Here is a 17,764-nt window from a genome sequence, read left to right on the forward strand (position 1 = left end):
ACGGTGACAGGGAGTGATAACTCTGAACTGCACAGTCTTGGAGTTTGTTCTTTTAAGAGGCAGCAATGAAAACGACTCAACCTCCCCAGGGTCTCAAACACAACAACGGCCGCCAAGATATTGTAAAATCAAAGTGGGTCAGACCTTCAGCTACCTCAGCCGAGGACACGTGTGTTTAAAGAGCTTCATATAAATACAGTATTTTGTCACTTCTTAGTTTCTGTTGAGTGAGGACCATAGGCACCGATTTCTAATTTACCCATCCGCCCCTCCCCTCCGCTCCTTTCCCCAAGGTCCCGCCTCTGCTCTGCCCCCTCCCCGTGGCCCCCACCCACACACCACGTGCTGCTCTCCATCCTTCCCCGAGCTACCAAACAGCTGTTTGGCAGCAGCCACCAATCAGTTTTTTGGCTGTGGGGGTGCTAAGCACCCCCCTATTTTTTTTCTGTGGGTGCCCCAACCCCGGAACACCCACAGAGTTGGCGCCTGCAGTGAGGACCTTCATGCACTGTGCCCAAAATACACTTAAATCCAGGTTAGAGGGGATGTGGTAAGAGGATTACAAGTTAGGAAGTGGCAAAAGACCAAGCCCCAGATCCTTAAAGGTATTTAGGTGCCTAACATACTGGGAGATGGGTGCCTAAATACCTTTGAGGATTTGGGCCCCAGTGTTCTTCCCACTGCAGCAGCCCCTTGGGCCCTAAGTTAGAGCTCAGGACCCAGGCAGGCCACCTGTGTGGTATTAAACAGGACAGTCCTGCTTTTCTAGGGTTTGCCCCCATCCAGGACGGACACAAAACCGGACGTGGCTTTGTCCAGCATCAGACTGGGAAGCCCTTTCGAAAAGCACGAAAGGTCATTTCCACCTGCTCAGCCACTCCCCCGTGTCACCCAATCACAGCAGGCAATAGCCTTGATTAATAGTGTGACATTATCGACAAACTGTAACTGTATAGATCATTGTTGCAACCACTGTTATACATTTGCAGCAAATATTGTACAAAGGTTGTCGTGTGAGGTGTCTATGAAGAGGTTATGATTTGCTGATTATAATTATGCTAGCTGTATGCGTGTTTCATTTTTGCATTTGAAGTTATGAAAACGGGCTATGTACTTGTATCTCAAATGTATTTGATTCCAAGTAGCCTCAGTGAAGCATTTGGTCAGCTTCTTGAGAAAGGACTATTCTCAGTAAGTGCCCAATAAAGAAACACTTAACTGACAATGAACTTTGGGAGACGCCAATCCACATCTGAGCTTTCCTGGGAACGTTCAAACTAACATGTAAACAATGGCGTCGGCCTACAAACGGAGTCATGCGTGGACATGTGACTTGCCCATGTGACTGACTCCAGACTCCATCCTGCTGCTGTGATTTTCCACAGTAGGAACAAAGGGGCGTCCTTCCATGAGCAGAGAATATAAAAGGCCCTGAAAACCGCTCAATTTTGTCTTCAATCCTGCTTCTTACTTCTGGAGGAACCTTGCTACAAACTGAAGCTCTGAACAAAGGACTGAATGACCCATCCCAGCTGTGGATGTAATCTGTAGGGTTTATTAAAAAAAGAAGGTTATTGAGAAATTAGGGTTCTAGCCATTTGGACTCACAAGGTGGCTGGCAAATTAGCTTGGATCCTGAGGGACATACAGCGGGGGGCTTAAGGAAGCCTGGGGTTTGCTGGAGCTAGACCCAAGTTTTAACTGCATGCAGCAGATGCTCCCAGGTTCCATTCTCAAGGATCTTGGAGCATCCTGCCTTTGGTTTGATGCCAGGCTTCCCAAGCCAGTTTCTCCACAGAGAAAGGGTGGATATGTATCAGACAGACAGCGCTCACTCCTAACACTGCTCCATCTGCCATGCCACCTTACTAGAGAACTAGGACAGCACATGGGGCTGCCTTCAACTGTCTACCTGCACCAGCATCCTTGCAATTCCGCAGTGTCACCCGGAAGCTCCCAGACAGCTGGGCTGCACCAGCTGCCACAACACTTGATCCAGGCATCTCAACTACCAGAAAGAGCCACTTGGCTCGTCTTCCAGCACCTCAAGCCTTTGAGGAGATGGCAGGGTATTTGAACCACCTCCAGATCCCATCAGTTCCACAGTCACTCACCTGTCCTGAGGTTTCACCAGCTAATGAGCAAATTCACTACTGGGACTGGAAGTCCTTCACTTTCCTTCTTGCACCCGCCTGTGGATCACACACCTGTGACACTGAGAGGCCCATGGGTGAAAGAGGTTTGACGACAGATGAAAAGCCCTGGCTCACAGGGCTTGCCAAGGACCCAACCCACAGATTTTGCTATGGAAAAATCCTATTGCCCAGACTCCCGGAGCAAGAAGTGCCGTGCTCAGAGTAGCAAAATAATGCCCATGGCCACAGACACCGCATGTGCCTAAAGCAACTCTATTATGGCTAATCGTTTATTATGGTCGTGCCTGAAGGCCAGCCAGGAATGGACAGTCACTGGAGTCCTCAGGTTCTCCAAAGACCATGGACAGGCGTCTGTGCTGCCACAGCAAAAGGCAAGGCTCGAAGCAAGGGAAGGCAGGACTGCAAGCGTTGCCTCCTGGAATTGAGGGCACTCAGTGTGGGCCACCTGCTGCAGCTCCTCTGCACGCTGGGACTCCCTGCCTTCAATGGAAAGTCTGTGTCCAGGCCTGGGCACTTAGCAAATACTAGTCCCTAGACTGCTTCTGGTTTTGCAGACCCAATTTGCAGAAACAGCCTCCCAGTCTGCGGCGCAGCTGCCTGGTGTGAAGGTGTAAAGTGGCATCAACAGTGCCCAGGCAAAGGCTGTCCACACGCACATACATTCTGTATAAAGTCATAAGTTACTCCCTTGCCTGGAGTTTGTAAAGCCAAACCCCTGCCTAACCCTCCTCCTTCCCAGCCGGGGCTGCCCGAGGGCTCCTACCTTCAGGCTAGCCAGCCCAGCCCCTAGCATCCTCCCTGCCAGACCATCCCCACTTCCCTGGAAGGATTCGAACCAGCCACCCCTGCCTTGGTGCCGACCCCTGACAAGTGGGGTCTCATTCACAGCCTGACCCTGTGTGATGCTGCTTCGGATTTCAGAGGCAGACACCCACATACGTAACTTATCCAGCACCATCCTTTCACCACATTGGCCACTCAGTCCTCTTCCTCCTGCTTGCTGTACCATCTTTCCCCGTTTCAACGCTGGGGGCGGATCGCGACCATTAGCAGGATAACAACAAGGAGTCCGGTGGCACCTTAAAGACTAACAGATTTATTTGAGCATAAGCTTTCATGGGTAAAAACCCCACTTCTTCAGATGCATCAAGTGAAAATTACAGATGCAGACATAAATATACTGGCACATGAAGAGAAGGCAGTTACCTCACAAGTGGAGAGCCAGCGTTGACCTCTCCAGCACATCATCAACAATCTACAACCTATCCTGGAAAACAATCACTCACTCTCCCAGACCTTGGGAGGCAGGCCAGTCCTCGCTTACAGACATCCCCCCAAACTGAAGCAAATACTCACCAGCAACTACACACCACACCACAGAAACACTAACCCAGGAACCAATCCCTGTAGCAAACTCATTGCCTACTCTGTCCCCATATCTACTCTAGCGACTCCATCAGAGGACCCAGCCACATCAGCCACACCATCAGAGGCTCATTCACCTGCACGTCTACTAATGTTATATATGCCATCATGTGCTAGCAATGCCCCTCTGCCACGTACATTGGCCAAAACGGACAGTCCCTACGTAAAAGAATAAATGGGCACAAATCGGACATCTGGAACGGTAACATACAAAAGCCAGTAGGAGAACACGTCAATCTTCCTGGACATTCTATAACAGATTTGAAAGTAGCTGTACTTGAACAAAAAAATTTCAGAAACAGACTTCAAAGAGAAACAGCAGAACTAAAATTCATTTGCAAATTTAACACCATTAATTTGGGCTTGAATAGGGACTGGGAGTGGCTGGCTCATTACAAAAGCAGCTTTGCCTCTCCTTGAATTGACACCTCCTCATCTATTATTGGGAGTGGACTACATCCACCCTGATCGAATTGGCCCTGTCAACACTGGTTCTCCACTTGTGAGGTAACTCCCTTCTCTTCATGTGCCAGAATATTTATGTCTGCATCTGTAATTTTCACTCGATGCATCTGAAGAAGTGGGGTTTTTACCCACGAAAGCTTATGCTCAAATAAATCTGTTAGTCTTTAAGGTGCCACCGGACTCCTTGTTGTTTTTGTGGATACAGACTAACACGGCTACCCCTTGATAATTAGCAGGATATGGTCTCAGAAGGATTCCATTTACACCTGGACCCACATGGCACCTGGCTTTGTGTGGGCCTCCTCTCTCAGGCCATTGGGTCACGTACGAGATAAACCTTGTGGGAAGACAGCACATGGATTACGCCAAACAGCCGGCTCCCATTGGCTTGCAAGCATGTGAGACCAGCTGATTAGATACGTGTTTAACAGGCCATCGGAACATAGGCCTCCCCAGATCAGCTCAGAATAGGCGTCCCTTCCAGCCAAGCATCTTTGTCTGGCATGGGAGCCAGATGCTTTGGCTGAAGTCACAAAGGACCATGCGGCTGAACGGGTTCCTGGGGAGTTCTTCTCGGAATTCGTTCACATCCTGCTTGCCAAGATGCGTGGCCCGGAGGGTGGGAGGCCCCGTGAAAGGGACTGAGCTGCAGGGCTCTGTCCTCCTTTGTGAACTGTGTTCCTGGAGAAGGGAACGCTTGGCTGGCTGGGCGTTTCTAACCCCTCCACACCCAGATTTGGCGGGAGGAGGAGGTGGTTCTGCTGGTGAGATTATTTGGCTGAGAGCTGCCCACCCCCACCCCAACGCTGTTACATTTGCAACTCACGTATTTCGTGACAGCTCTAAAATGCCAAAACGTGCAGCTGATTAAGAGCAGCCAGCAGCATTCCTCCACAGCCCTCTGTCCTCAAAGCCAACTGCTCCTCTGCCTGGCGCCCTGCCCTCCCAGGATGATCCTCTACACCACAAACTACAGAGCGGAGGGCCAGTGCTGCAGTGCCAGCTCCTCTCCTACCATGAGTCTCAGGGCACCTGGACTATGGGAAATGCCTCCTCTGCCACCGGAGGAAAGAGACGCAGGGCACACCACACTGTGATGGCCAATCACGCTCCTCGCCCCAGGAACAAGGTGATGCCCTGATGCACAAAGACAATGGGATGGATAGGGGGAGAGACACTGGTTAAAACCTCTCTCCATGAACTGAGCCCTAGTATCCAAGCCTGGGGCAAGGTGCAGAGGGGGGGTCCCTGATGTTCCTGCTCCACAAGGGATGGGGGCAGTGGTTATGCACAGCGGAAGATCTAGTACTCATGCCCTCCCCTAATCCCCTCCCCAGCCCAGCACTCACGGCGCACAGACCCCCTCGAGGCAGAGAGAAACCTCCACTTCCACCAGGCCTGGGGCTCTGCGTAGGGTCGAGTGACAGGTTTGTTCCCCCGCCCCAGCACCGTACAGCAGCCGTCCCAAAGGCTCCCGGCTGGCAGAGACGCCAGAGCAGATTGCTACATTCTTAAAGAAATCCTTTGAAGCACAAAGAGTTTTTTTCAACTACCAAAATGTGAGAATAATTAATGCAGCATTGTTCCTCCAAAATCGCTTGGCAAAACCCTGCTTCCATTTGCATTCAAAACAAATGCTTCAAACGCACGAGTCTGCGCCCAGCATCAGGTGCCGCTCCCTCCACTGCAGGATTCGTACAGCACTCGGGAATTAATGGAATTAGAACTCCAGCCCTCGAAAGGGACCCCCGCAGCCCACCCAGGGCTGAGGGTAACAGGCACCCATTGCCTCTGCTCCCTGGCTGTTTCGCGGGCACCAAACAAGGATGCTGAAGCCAAAGGATGGGGCAGAGGGGGGCCACCAGACACACTGCTCAACTGGCAGATGGAGAGAACAAAAGGGAAAGGGGGAGAAGTGGCAGGTCTGACTCCCTCATCCACTTACACCCGTCGTCATAGCCTCAGTCCTTAATGGATTTATCTTCACAACCTCCCTGTGAGGCAGGCCTATTATCCCCATTGTACAGATGGGAAACTGAGGGAGAAACACTCTGGGGCATGCCTAAGGTCATATAGGGAGTCTGTGATGCAGCAAGGACTTGAACCCACGTCCTAGGTTAATTCCCTCTCCACTAGGCCATCCATCCCAGCATCTCTGCAGTCCTTCATTCCAAGACCCAGCCGCAGAGGGGCAGAGAGAATGGGGCTGAGAGTGGGCAGTCTGTGGCAGCGCTGATCGGAAACACAAAGCCAACCCACAATCACGGGGCTCCAGAAGCTGCTTCTAGACACTTGGCTGTAGCGGACGTCCCCAGATATGGCCATGCCCTGGAGGCCGGGTACGGATGCCACGCTCCCAAGGAGATGCGTCGGCTATGGAGGAATTGATGCGTCTGCTACATAGCCCCTCAACAGATTCAAGCCGCGGTGGGCTGGGATGGATCTATCCAGGGACTCTCACAGCCTCCCATCACCTCTCCTTTTTGTGGGTTCACCCCAGAAGTCACCCACGCCACCTCATGCTACAAACTCAGCAGGTCTCAGCAGCTAAGCAGGCAGGGTCAGGGCTAGTTGATCTTAGGTGGGAGACTGCCTAGAAAACCCACAGTGCAGCAGCAAGTAGGTATCTGTTACCAGGCATTCCGAGACAGCATAACCAGGGCCCCAGCGCGGTGCTAGGGAATCTTGGGGGGGGGGGGGGGGGGGGGAGTCTTCCAGAGGAAATATAGACCAGAAGCCCTGACCATTTGTGGTTCTTAAAAAAACCCGGCACTTTCACAACAGCAAGGTGTTTTTAGTCAGAGTAACTAGATTCACTGTACAGCTTCAACGACAGCTAGTCCTCTCTTTGTCCCGCAGGCTGGCTGTGTGCTGTTCAACACCTCCTGAGTCCAGCACCAGAGGTGACTGCATTTCAGTGGTGGGAAGTGATCCCAGAAGGTAAAATGCTTTGGGAACTTTCAGGATAAAAGGAGGAATTAAAATCAGAGATAATATTTACATTAGGTGGCAAACTCTTCTGTGCAGGGACCTTGCTCTCATTGTCCAGAAAGCACCAGGCATGCTGATAGTGCTACACTGTAACAAATTCAGCAGGCAGACGGCAAGGAAGGGTGCCCTATTGCATAAGGCTCTGGGCTGGGACTCAGGAAACCTGGTCCAGTTCCTGGTTCTGCCAGACTCCCTGGATGCCCTTGGGCAGGTCACTTCAGCTCCGGTCTCAGAGCAAGAGGAGGATGCAGATATTCCCCATCGTCTGCGTTGCCGATAGAGATAGTCAGAGGGAGTTCACACTCTCGTACTGTGAGCGTGCGCAGCGGAGCCTAGTGCAACAGGGCCCCCATCACAGCAGCGTCCTCTGGGCGCGACGGCAACACAGACAGCACCTGGCTGCCAAGTTCCAGCTCCTCACAAAGCAATTAGGCTACGCTGAGCTGTGAGGAACTTGAAATAAAACCAGCTTGCGTAGCCACAACAGCAACCCCGCCAGGTGTGAACACAGGGCACGCCTGACCTGCATGCAAAGGGACTAGAGGCAGATACCTCGCAATGCAGGAACGTGAATCAGCAAGAAAGATGCTCACTCCAGATTAGAGAGATTATCTAGCTGTGCATCTCTCTCACATCCCTTTGGGTGGGCTGGGGGGAAGGCATCTTACTCTAGGATCTGCCATTGAAGTGGAGAAGTTGGCCAACACCATGAGCGATTTTCACCTACCCTCTCCTCTGCAGGGTCACCGTAGTCAATCACCAGATGGCCCAGCCTAGTGACCACTGCCCTGCACAGCCATGCCCAGGCCCAGGGCAGAGGCTCCCCCGGCCTGGCTGAGCAAGTCTCAGGCTGAGCAGGGTTGAAATGCAGCGCAAGGGAACCTCAGATGGTTCCTTTCCCCTGGAAAGGGGGTGGCCGGGACAGGGTGTTGTGAGAGGGACAGCAAGCAGCAGAACAAACAGCAGGCTAGTAACTACCAGCCCTATCATCTCCAGGGGGGCAGGGAACCCCCAGAGCTCCCTGCAGCTCATTCGGACCCGAGGCTGCATTGGCACCTCTCCCCATCCACAAGCCCCCAGTAGGTGTCGGGGATGAGACCCACCCAGCCACGGCGAGTCAGGACACATGAACACAGGCTCAGCACTTCCCTAGTGACACAGCCCCTTCGATTCTACACGTCCCACTGGGAGGCGACAGTTGGCCAAGCAGAGCAGCAGGGTGGGATCCAGCTACGAGCCCCTCGGCCTGCAGAATGCCATCTTGGCAGAGCACCAACAGAGGGGCTGCCATGGAGCAAAGGTAGGACCCTACCCCCCACTGCTCCCCCCCATTTAAACTCCCCTCTCCCAGCGGAGCAGGATGGCAGTGCTGGGACATCCATAGTTACCAGCGGTGCAAGGTGCAGGTTTGTCCTTCAGCCTAGGAAGCCTTTGGGGTCTCAACATTCAGTGGCCACACCAGCCTAAGAGGATCTCCTCTAACCCGCCCCCCCACAAAGCCTCAAGCGTCCTGGCGCTAACAGGGGCTGCTGCAGACTGAGCAGCCAGCCCAAGAAGGAGGGCAGGGTCTCAGGCATCCCAACCCCGTAGCCACAGCAAGGAGGGAGAGCCCTCAGCACTGGCCCCAGGATCCCCTGCTTGGCCACTGTTCAGCAGTTTACGGAGAGCGGAACCAGAGCCAGCTGCACTGGCAGATTTTCAGCGCAGGAGGGAAGAGCTCACGTGTTCCTGGTTAAAATGCCTTTGGGGGGAAACAAGCAACCCCCAGCAGCCAATAGAGGCGTCCGATAGCGTCCAAGTTCACTCCCAGACCGAGAGGATAGGGAGAGGAGAGAAACGCGCTGGGCACTTTAAAACAAAAACAAGCAAGGAGACACACAGACAGCCACTTCTGTCTTTGTGAGCCCTGAGCCCCGGTGCCCCAGGGCACATAGCACCAACTTCCTTCCCAGGTCATCTCTCCGGCGAACAAAATCAAACTGACTGAATTGCAAGGACCAGACTAAGCACTGAGCAGGGCACAGGAAAGCCATTTAACAGACAGCTGGGATCATGGACTGAAAATACACCAGCCTGCAGCCAAACCCCACCGGCAATGAGAAAAGGCAGCCTGTCTCTCCCCCATCACACACCCCTCACCTATTGACCCAGCCCCTCTCCCTGATTGAGGGAGGCATTGCCAGTACCCTGGCAAGCCCCTGGATTGCATCTGGCTAAGTACCGCAGCAAGACTCATCCCCACTGCAGACTCAAAGCGCAGGCAGTCGCTCAAGTTGCAGCAAAGACACAAAATGTCATCGGATTCCCCCTCCCTATCCTGGCTTCGCTTGCAAGAGCTCCCGATCGAAGCTACAGATGTCCAGGTGGGCGCACAAACAAAGTTACGGCGCGTCGATCAAGGCGACTCGTCTCACGACCATGGCTTGAAGAAATGGCTCTAGATCAGACTCGGTAGCTAATTGCGAAGGGTTGGGAGAAGCGCCAGCACCCGCCTCCCCAAAATATAGGATTAATACATGCCCAAGTTCTAAAATCTAAAGCGGAAGGGAAGTTCAACTTTCAAAATCAGAGACAACATTTGACGTCTAGGGCTAACCAATTTTGAATTTCAAATTTACCACCCTGTCTTAGCCTGGTTTCTGCAAGTAGCACAGAAAAACAATTCAACTTGCAAGAGACCAGGAGGTAGGTCCCTGCTTACGCAGATCGGAGAGCCCCCGCAGCATGGTAACTTACCCTTATTAGCTGCAGCCATCTATCCCACAAGTGTGTTAAAACTTCAAACGAATGGGCAGAAGGCCATCCTCCACAAAGCGACCTCTTCGAACACGAGCTGGGGAAGGGAAGGGGACAGAATTAGACGGTCCACAGGTTAGCAGAGGGAAGAATCAACCTATCACCCAATCACTGGCTGCAGGAAGGTCTTGCATTGAAGCACTGCATCCGATCAGCGCCCGAAAAGGCTTCTTCTGGGTCCTAGCGTCTGACAGGGGTACAAGTACTCCTTTTCTTTTTGCGGATACAGACTAACACGGCTGCTACTCTGAAACCTGACAAGGGTAAGGCACACAGAAAACCAAGCTAGTGCTGCGGTGAGACAAGTGGAAGCAAGAGCAGAACATCCCCTGTAAAAGCCAATCCTCCAGCTGGAACTTGGATCCTGGAACATACAACTGAACACAGTCCTGCATCTGTAGTCATGCAGAGGCTCTGTCTATTCGCAGTACTGCTGAGGCGGGACAACCCCAAGGGTTAAAGCAGGCTAAGCAATGCTCAGTGGGAAAGTGGATGGTGAGAGCAGCTTTCCTGCAGCGTATAAGAATTAAAAGATCCTCTTGCTTCTTGGAAACAAAGGAGCACTCAAATAAGTACCCTGGAACCTACTTCAGCCCTCAAGCTGTCGTCTTCAGCCACTTGGGTGACAAACTCTGGGCTTGGCTGGACACACAGCAAACAGGGCTCAGTCCCCAGCCCTGCCACAGACTCCCCAGGTGACCCCGAGGGAGTCACTTAACCTCTGGGCATCGGATCCCCATAACACATTTCCTTTCTCCCGCCCTGTGTCTCGTCTACTGTGATTCTGGGGGCAGGAGCTGCCTTTTACGCTGCCTCCCTCCGGCACCCTGCACAACCCGACCCTGATCGTAGCTGAGCCCCCCAGGTGTTACCGCAATACAAACAATAAACGTGCCATGCAATATAAAGGTAGAAGCGTTTCATAAGGACACCAATCTCCTTCCAAAAGGAAGGGCAGCAGCCTGGTTTAGTGGAGCAGGCAATTGGGAGACAGAAGACCTATTCCCAGCAACTAGCTTGCCGTGTGACACTGAGCAAAAAGCGTCCGTGCCTCAGTTTCCCCATCTGTATAATGGAGAGGGCCCATACAACCTTGACTTTCAAAGCACTGAGTCATACAGCTAAAATGATGCTAAGTAAATATTCTTCTATTCTAAAAGCAGGAGAGCGTGATTATCCAGAGACAGGTTTCAAACAGTAGGGGTGTATCCCAAGAATTCGAGCACGGATATATCTCCCAGAAATGGTGTAAAACATAGCCTTTACCTAACACTTGGGTTTTTAACCCCCCAAAAATATCCTTAATGTATTCCCTCCACCCAGCTGGAACCAGCTAGAGTTTCATTCACACTTTTTTTTTTTTTTTTTTTTTTTTAAAACATTACAACATTTCTCTAGTCTCGACACAGAACAGTTTGTACCAGACACCAGAGCACACTTCTACTGAAAGTTTGCAGACATGTCAGAGATAAAAACAGGGCTTTGCCTCAGTTCTAGTCAAACCGCCCGTCTCCCCCATTCTCTCCTCGTTGATGCTGCAGCACCCTCCATGCTCTCATTTGGGATGAAGCACCTGGCCCTGCCTGCATCACAAGACGTGGTTCAATGCCACCTCAAGGTGGAGTAGCTGTCCCGGTCCCCTCCGGCCTCAAAATGCAGAAGAGGCCCCATCACGGAAAAAAAGACACTGGAGTGCATCCATATGATCTGCCAGACGAAGGACAAGAGGAACCTAGGACTCCTAGTGGTGTCCAGAGCGCCAAATGGGAAGCTGAGGCGTTTACAGAGCTGCTGCCCAGCACAGTACTGAGGCCCCCAGATTCCTAGTCCTCAAGCCGTCAAATAGACAATCTCAGTGATGCAGTGGTACCTGGCCTCACGGCCTACATGGAAACCAGGAGATTCTCCCAGGCGGCCTCTGGACCTACACATGCAGCTGGACACATCTCGGATTCTATCTTCAGCCTAAGCCTGAATATTGGAGATGCCACCAACATACCACTCTCCTGGTCCGACCAACGCCTCACCCAGGCAGAGGTCAGAGGGGTGGCGAGCAACCCGCCCCCAAAGACCGCTGACCCTCCCTAGGACTTTCAACTCGTCCAAGGAGAACAAGCCACCCAGATACCCGGCCAAGACACCCGTGAGTTAGTGTAAGAGTACAGTCTCCTGACTGACGTCCCCCACCACCAACACCGTGGCCCCAAGCCATCCACTCCCCCCACCACCACACCGACCAAGACTGTCGCCTTGGTCGACAGATGAGCTGCGGGAGACCATTAGATGCCAGTGATGTCAAAAACAAAACCAGCCACCTGGATCCCTTCGCCAGCAGCACAACCACTGCTTCCAGGACAATGCCGCTGCTGTAAAGAAGGCAAAACAAGCCTTTCACTCCACCACAATCTCCATGGCACCAGCCAGCTGCACAGCGAACTGCCTGATCAGCCCTGACAGCAGACGCAAGGGCCAACGGCTGTCAGCATACATCACTGATAAGGTCCCTTTTTCAAACAAGAAACGGCAAAAGTTATGTCTATACAATCCCACTGGAGCGTTGACCTGCAAAACCTTCATAACTGGTGATGACGCAGGAGAAGGAAAATACCCAGCTTGATCCTCTGATCCCGGAGGGAGTAGGGGGGGCTAGCCAACAGAAAAAAAATTACTTGCAAACTCAGACCTCCTTATATGGCAACTGCGACTCAGACAGCAAATGTCTCTGAAGACTGGCACACTGCTAATATATTAAAGAGAACCTGGGATTTCCTTGGGCAATTAGGAAAAAGAATCCTGACCATTATACATTAGCAGAGTATAAATCAAATGACGAGTCCACAGCTAGAATAGCGCATTCAGTTCCGGTTGTCCTATCTCAAAAAGGATAGAGCAGAAATAAAGGGTCAAAGACGAGCAACAGAACAGTGAAGCTTAGAAATACTTCCACGTGGAGAGGGATTGAAAAGACTGGAATTCTTTATTGTAGGGAGGAGACAAAGGGAGGGCCATAACAGAGGGACCCACCAGGTCTCTTACACTAAGCAACCTTTGTCAAAGGCACCTTTTCTCCTCCATGCACATGTTCCCTGGAGATGCTCACAAATCATCTGACTGCTCCAATGCTGTGTGCTCCTGCTAGTCTCCAAAGCCAGCACCACCACAGGGGAAGGAACTAGATTTTATTCCTTCCCATGCCGCTACACACTTGTTCACTAATCTCCAGTTACAGGGACAATCCATTACGTCTTTGCGAGCCGACTGAAGGGTGGCTCTGCAGAACCTTTGGTACTGCTCATTGTGCTCTAGAACAGAGGTCTTCAATCTGTGGGGCATGCCCCTCTAAGGGGACAGAGAGTAACATTTAGGGGGCACAGCTGGGGCCCAGAGCAGTCTCCAGGGGTCCCAGCCGCCGGTCCCACGCCCAGGGGTCCGCTCCTGCCTCCGCCCCCAGCTGTGGCCCCAGCCTCGGCCCTTAACCCTGCCCACATTCCCCCCTACCAGAGCCGTGGCCCCACTCCTAGCTCCGGGGTGGTGGGGGGGAGGACACGTGGACATGGGTAAGGGGGAGCATGAGGTAAAAAGTTTCCGGACCACTGCTCTAGAAGGAAGAAACCCAGCTTGATTCTCTGATCCCAGCCCAAGTTGGCAGGGCTGGCAGTCAGAAAAAAAAATTATTTTAGTTGTAAACTGAGCACTTCTTATATAGAAATTGAGACTCAAGACACAGAGCCGCATGTCGTCAGTTTTACTGAGTCACTGTTCAGACTAAAGCACACTTTGCTGTGCAAGTTTGCTGCAATCGGATTTTAACTGGCACAGTTTTTAAACCACCAAAAATTTTAGAGCTTGCAAGTTCTTCAGATTCCAGTTCCAACTTTCTCAAAGTCATCCAGCTTCAAATCTCAGGAAAGGTGAATTAATTCACCAGATGCAATACAGCCTGGCCTAGATCTGATTATAAAAGAGAGTGACATCACACATCTCCATGTTATCCACATAGTGCAAGGGAAAGAATGAACAGATCCCGTCCTGCCTCTTATAAAATCATTTTCCAATAGCATCATAGAGCCAGCAAAACACACAGACCCCGTCTGCTAAAGAAACTCAAACCTGTCAGGAAACAGAGCTCAGTTCTTGGAGGAAAGTAACAAAGCTTAGCTGGGTTTTAAATGAAACACAGATTTACACGCTGAATGCCTCATGCCCAGTAACCAGGTTTAGGGCTGGGACAAAGATTCAGCACAGAAATAAAGTTTTAATGAGCTTTCCTAAAAATTCTCAATAGCCTGCACCAGGATCTGCTAGCAATGCACCAAAACACATCAGTCTGGACCATGGGTTCTCTACCTTTTTCTTGCTGAGGCCCCCCTCAACATGCTATAAAAATGCCAGGGCCTGGCAGAGGGGAGAGAAACACGGGGCTTCGGGCCGGGGGGGACCCTTGGGCATAGGCATAGTTTTACTTCTATTTGGGGGGGGGACAAGAGCTGGTGGGGCTCGAGTCAGCTCCACATGGCAGGGTCCGGGGGGGAGCACCCCCTCCACCCCCAACTCACTCAGGAGGCCATCCAGCCTGTCTGGGCTGTGAGGGACGCAACCAAAAAATATAACTCAAAGGGGGGACTCAGTTCAAAAAGTTCAAAAACTGCTCAGGTTGCAGGCAGGGGGTAGCTAGGGGCTGTGCATGGGCAGGGGGGTAGCTCAGGGTGCAGGCGGGGGTAGCTAGGGGCTGTGTGCGGGCAGGGGGTAGCTCAGGGTGCAGGGAGGGGATAGCTAGGGGCTGTGTGCGGGCAGCAGGGTAGCTAGGGGCTGTGTGAAGTGAAGGGGGTAGCTCAGGGTGCAGAGAGGGGGTAGCTAGGGGCTGTGTACGGATGGGGGGGCTCCCAGTGCTGTTCCCAGCTTCAGGTGGGTGGGGGGGATGGGACACTGGAGCTCCTGGCTTCAGCTCCGCCCCACCCCCCCGTGCTCCTGACTGGGGAGAGGGAGGTTCGCCAGCATCGGCCCCACGCCACTCCTGGCTGCGGGGTGAGGTTGGGGAGCCGCTGGGATCGGCCCTGTGCCACTCCCGGTGGCAGGGGCGGGGGCACCTTTAGCTCCATGCCACTCCCAGCTTCAGCGCTGGGGCTCGGGGCCAGCCGCAGGGCTCTGTAGCCCCCCTGAAAGGGCTCATGCACCCCCAGGGGGCAGCAGACCCCCAGTTGAGAACCGCTGCTATAGGGGATGTTGTTTCTTAAGTCCCAATAGCTAGAGGTTGGTTTACGGCCTGAGGCAGAAGGATTTATGACCCTTCCAAAATGCGTAGGTTTCTGTTTCTTTCTGTTTTAACTCTGGACTTTGTCATCACTATAAAGGTTGCATCTTTTTTTGAACGCTGCTGAGCTCTCAGCCTCCAGGATGTCTGGTGGCAATGAGTTCCACTGGACTATCATGCATCCTCTGTCACCTATTTCCTTTGATCAGCTGTAAAATTTGCTCCCTTTCACCATCAACTGTCCTCCTGATCTTCTTGAATTATAAGACAAGCTGAAGAAGAGTGTCCAGCCTTCCCCCTTTAGACTACGTATCCCTTTGGATCCTTTTATCAGTCGCACTTTATAAATGGAAACTTACTATAAATAGTAAATTCCTGATTAGTAGATCTTTTCATAACTGATGAATCAATTGTTATGGAGCCCAAGAAATCGATATAGACTCAAAGATGCTAAGCCCAGAAGGGACCATTATGTTCATCTAGTCTGAGCTAGCCTAAAGAGGCGAGAGACCCACACTGTTTATAAGCATGGCTGATCTCTCAAATACCTTCTACTTATATAGTTAGAACCATCTTTAGCACATGCTACTCATGTCTAACATACTGACAGAACATCTGTTAATCATTAATTAACCCTTTATAAATAGAACTTTCATATAAAGTGCAACACCTTTATCAGGGTGTCTCTTTGCAGGATAGCAAAATGACTGGGACGCTCTCTTTCCTCCCCTGCCCCTAGTCATTTTCATCACCCATCTCTGAACCGCCTTCTATTCCTGCCCTGTCCTTCTGGAGACAGGGAGCCTAGAGCTGAACACGGCACCTCCGAGGGCGGCAAACACTGGTTCATACAGCAGCACTAGATTACTGTGCTGTATTGTTCTCCAATACATTTCTCTTACGCCCCAACGTTGCATTTACTAGCATGCTTTGAGTAGAGATCTTCTTTGTGCTCTCGGCACCGAGGCCCAGGTCTCTTCCCCACTCCCTCCAGTTTATTGTGCACCTAGTGAATGAGTAACTCCAGTCAGAGCCATTACCCATCAAAGGCTCAGTCATCAGTCTGCATGTATGCTGTAGTGGGAATCCTTCAGCCATCAAAGATGAACACCAATGCTTTGTAGTAACGCAGCAAATATAGCAGCAATCTGAACAACAGATCCATACCCAGAGCCCTAGGAAATTATCTTTTAATATATAAATTGTTTTATTTTAGGGAAATTTCATGTTATTTCGGTTTATCCTGATCCCAGGGGGTAGGGTTGCCAGGTATCCAGTTTTCGACCAAAATTCCTGGTTGAAAAGTGAACCCCCTCCCACACCCCAACTCGCTGCCCCAACCCTTTTCCCCCAGGCCTGAGCCCGCTCCCATGCGCCAAACCTCTCGGCCCCAGCCCAGAGCCTCCTCTTGCACCCTAAACCCCTCATCCCCAGCCCCACCCCAGAGCCTGCAGCCCCAGCCCAGAGCCCTCCCGCAATCCAACCCTCTACCCCAGCCCAGTGAAAGTGAGTAGAGCAAGTGACAGTGGGGAGAGCGAGTGAGAGGGAGGGGGGATGGAGTGGGGGTGGGATCTCAGAAGGGGCGGGGCAGGGGTGTTCGTTTTTGTGCGATTAGAAAGTTGGCAGCCCTATCAGGGGAGTAGGTTGGAGGGGTTGCAGAGTGAGTTACAGAGCTGAACCCAGCACCCTGCTCCAGGGATTCTGACCTGGAGCACAGCGGGCAGTGCCGCTCATGAGGCTAGGCAGGCAGCTAGGCTGAATTTGAATGCTCGGTTGTGACACATCCATGCGCCCGGTCCCAATGCCCAGAGCAGAGAGCCAGGCCCAGCCTGGTGCGACAAGAGGCACAGAAACCACTGCTGCAGGGCGAGTTATTCATTTTACATGTCTGTTATTCCACATTTGTAAAAAACACGGGGCTGGTGTATTAGCAGAGATGAAATAGATGGGCCAAAGGTGGTAACCCAATCACTGCCTGGCATTACAACGTGTTGATCACGATCCAGGGCTTGGCCCACACAGCCCTCAGCCTGCTTGGTACCATTACCAACCCGTTTAACCTTTTTATTCAAGGTACAGAAGAGAAGGAAAAGCAGGGAAAGCTGCTGAAATGGAAAGTATTGAGGCAAGCTTACATTGTAACACCCTCCCTTGTTCTGTTAGCCGGAGAGAGTTTCAGAAGGAAAAGCCCCTTGCCTGACGGTCTCGGAGGTAGAACCAAAAGGTGGCAATAACTGTTCGGGCTTGGAGGGGGGACGAGAGAAGTGAGTCGAGATGAGCTGGAGCCATTGCTGCTGCTCCTCTTCAAGTCAGATCCCATCTCAGCCCGGGCGGGGTCTGGGATTCTGCTGGAGCCGGCAGCCATGGCGATGTCCTCTGGGTGCCTGCCTCTGCCCCAGTTATCTGGCAGGATGAGGGTGATGAAGACCTGGGAGCCCATGTGTGGGGAGCAGCCAATTGGTGAAGCTCGCTCTAGTAGCCTCCATCTGTTCTATTCCTATTCCGCCCCCTCCCCCCCCCGCACCCAAAGTCTTTCTTTAAGGACCCAAAAAGGGAGTGGTGAGTGGAATAGCCCATCCCCCTCATTATTTGGTCAGCCAGTGAGGCCAAATATCCGACACACCAATTCTGGCTCATTCATTTCTAGTTTCACATCTTCTCCTTGTTGAAATCATACGCG

General features: G+C 52.1%; 1 protein-coding gene across 8 annotated transcripts in view; it reads right to left on the reverse strand.

Moving 5' to 3' along the window:
* C4H20orf27 (chromosome 4 C20orf27 homolog) overlaps positions 1–17,764 on the reverse strand; it is a 145,049-nt gene that overhangs the window by 100,457 nt on the left and 26,828 nt on the right. For 7 of the 8 annotated variants that reach the window (XM_043544979.1, XM_037898431.2, XM_037898430.2 and 4 more), the window contains one exon: positions 9,774–9,870. In XM_043544979.1, the coding sequence (XP_043400914.1) occupies positions 9,774–9,792 (19 nt within the window). In that variant the 5' untranslated portion in view covers positions 9,793–9,870. Of the gene's footprint in view, positions 1–9,773; positions 9,877–17,764 lie in introns of those variants that run through there. The other variant, XM_037898433.2, reaches the window with a different exon arrangement.

Source organism: Chelonia mydas, chromosome 4 (assembly GCF_015237465.2).
Source record: "Chelonia mydas isolate rCheMyd1 chromosome 4, rCheMyd1.pri.v2, whole genome shotgun sequence".
Taxonomy (NCBI): Eukaryota; Metazoa; Chordata; order Testudines; family Cheloniidae; genus Chelonia; species Chelonia mydas.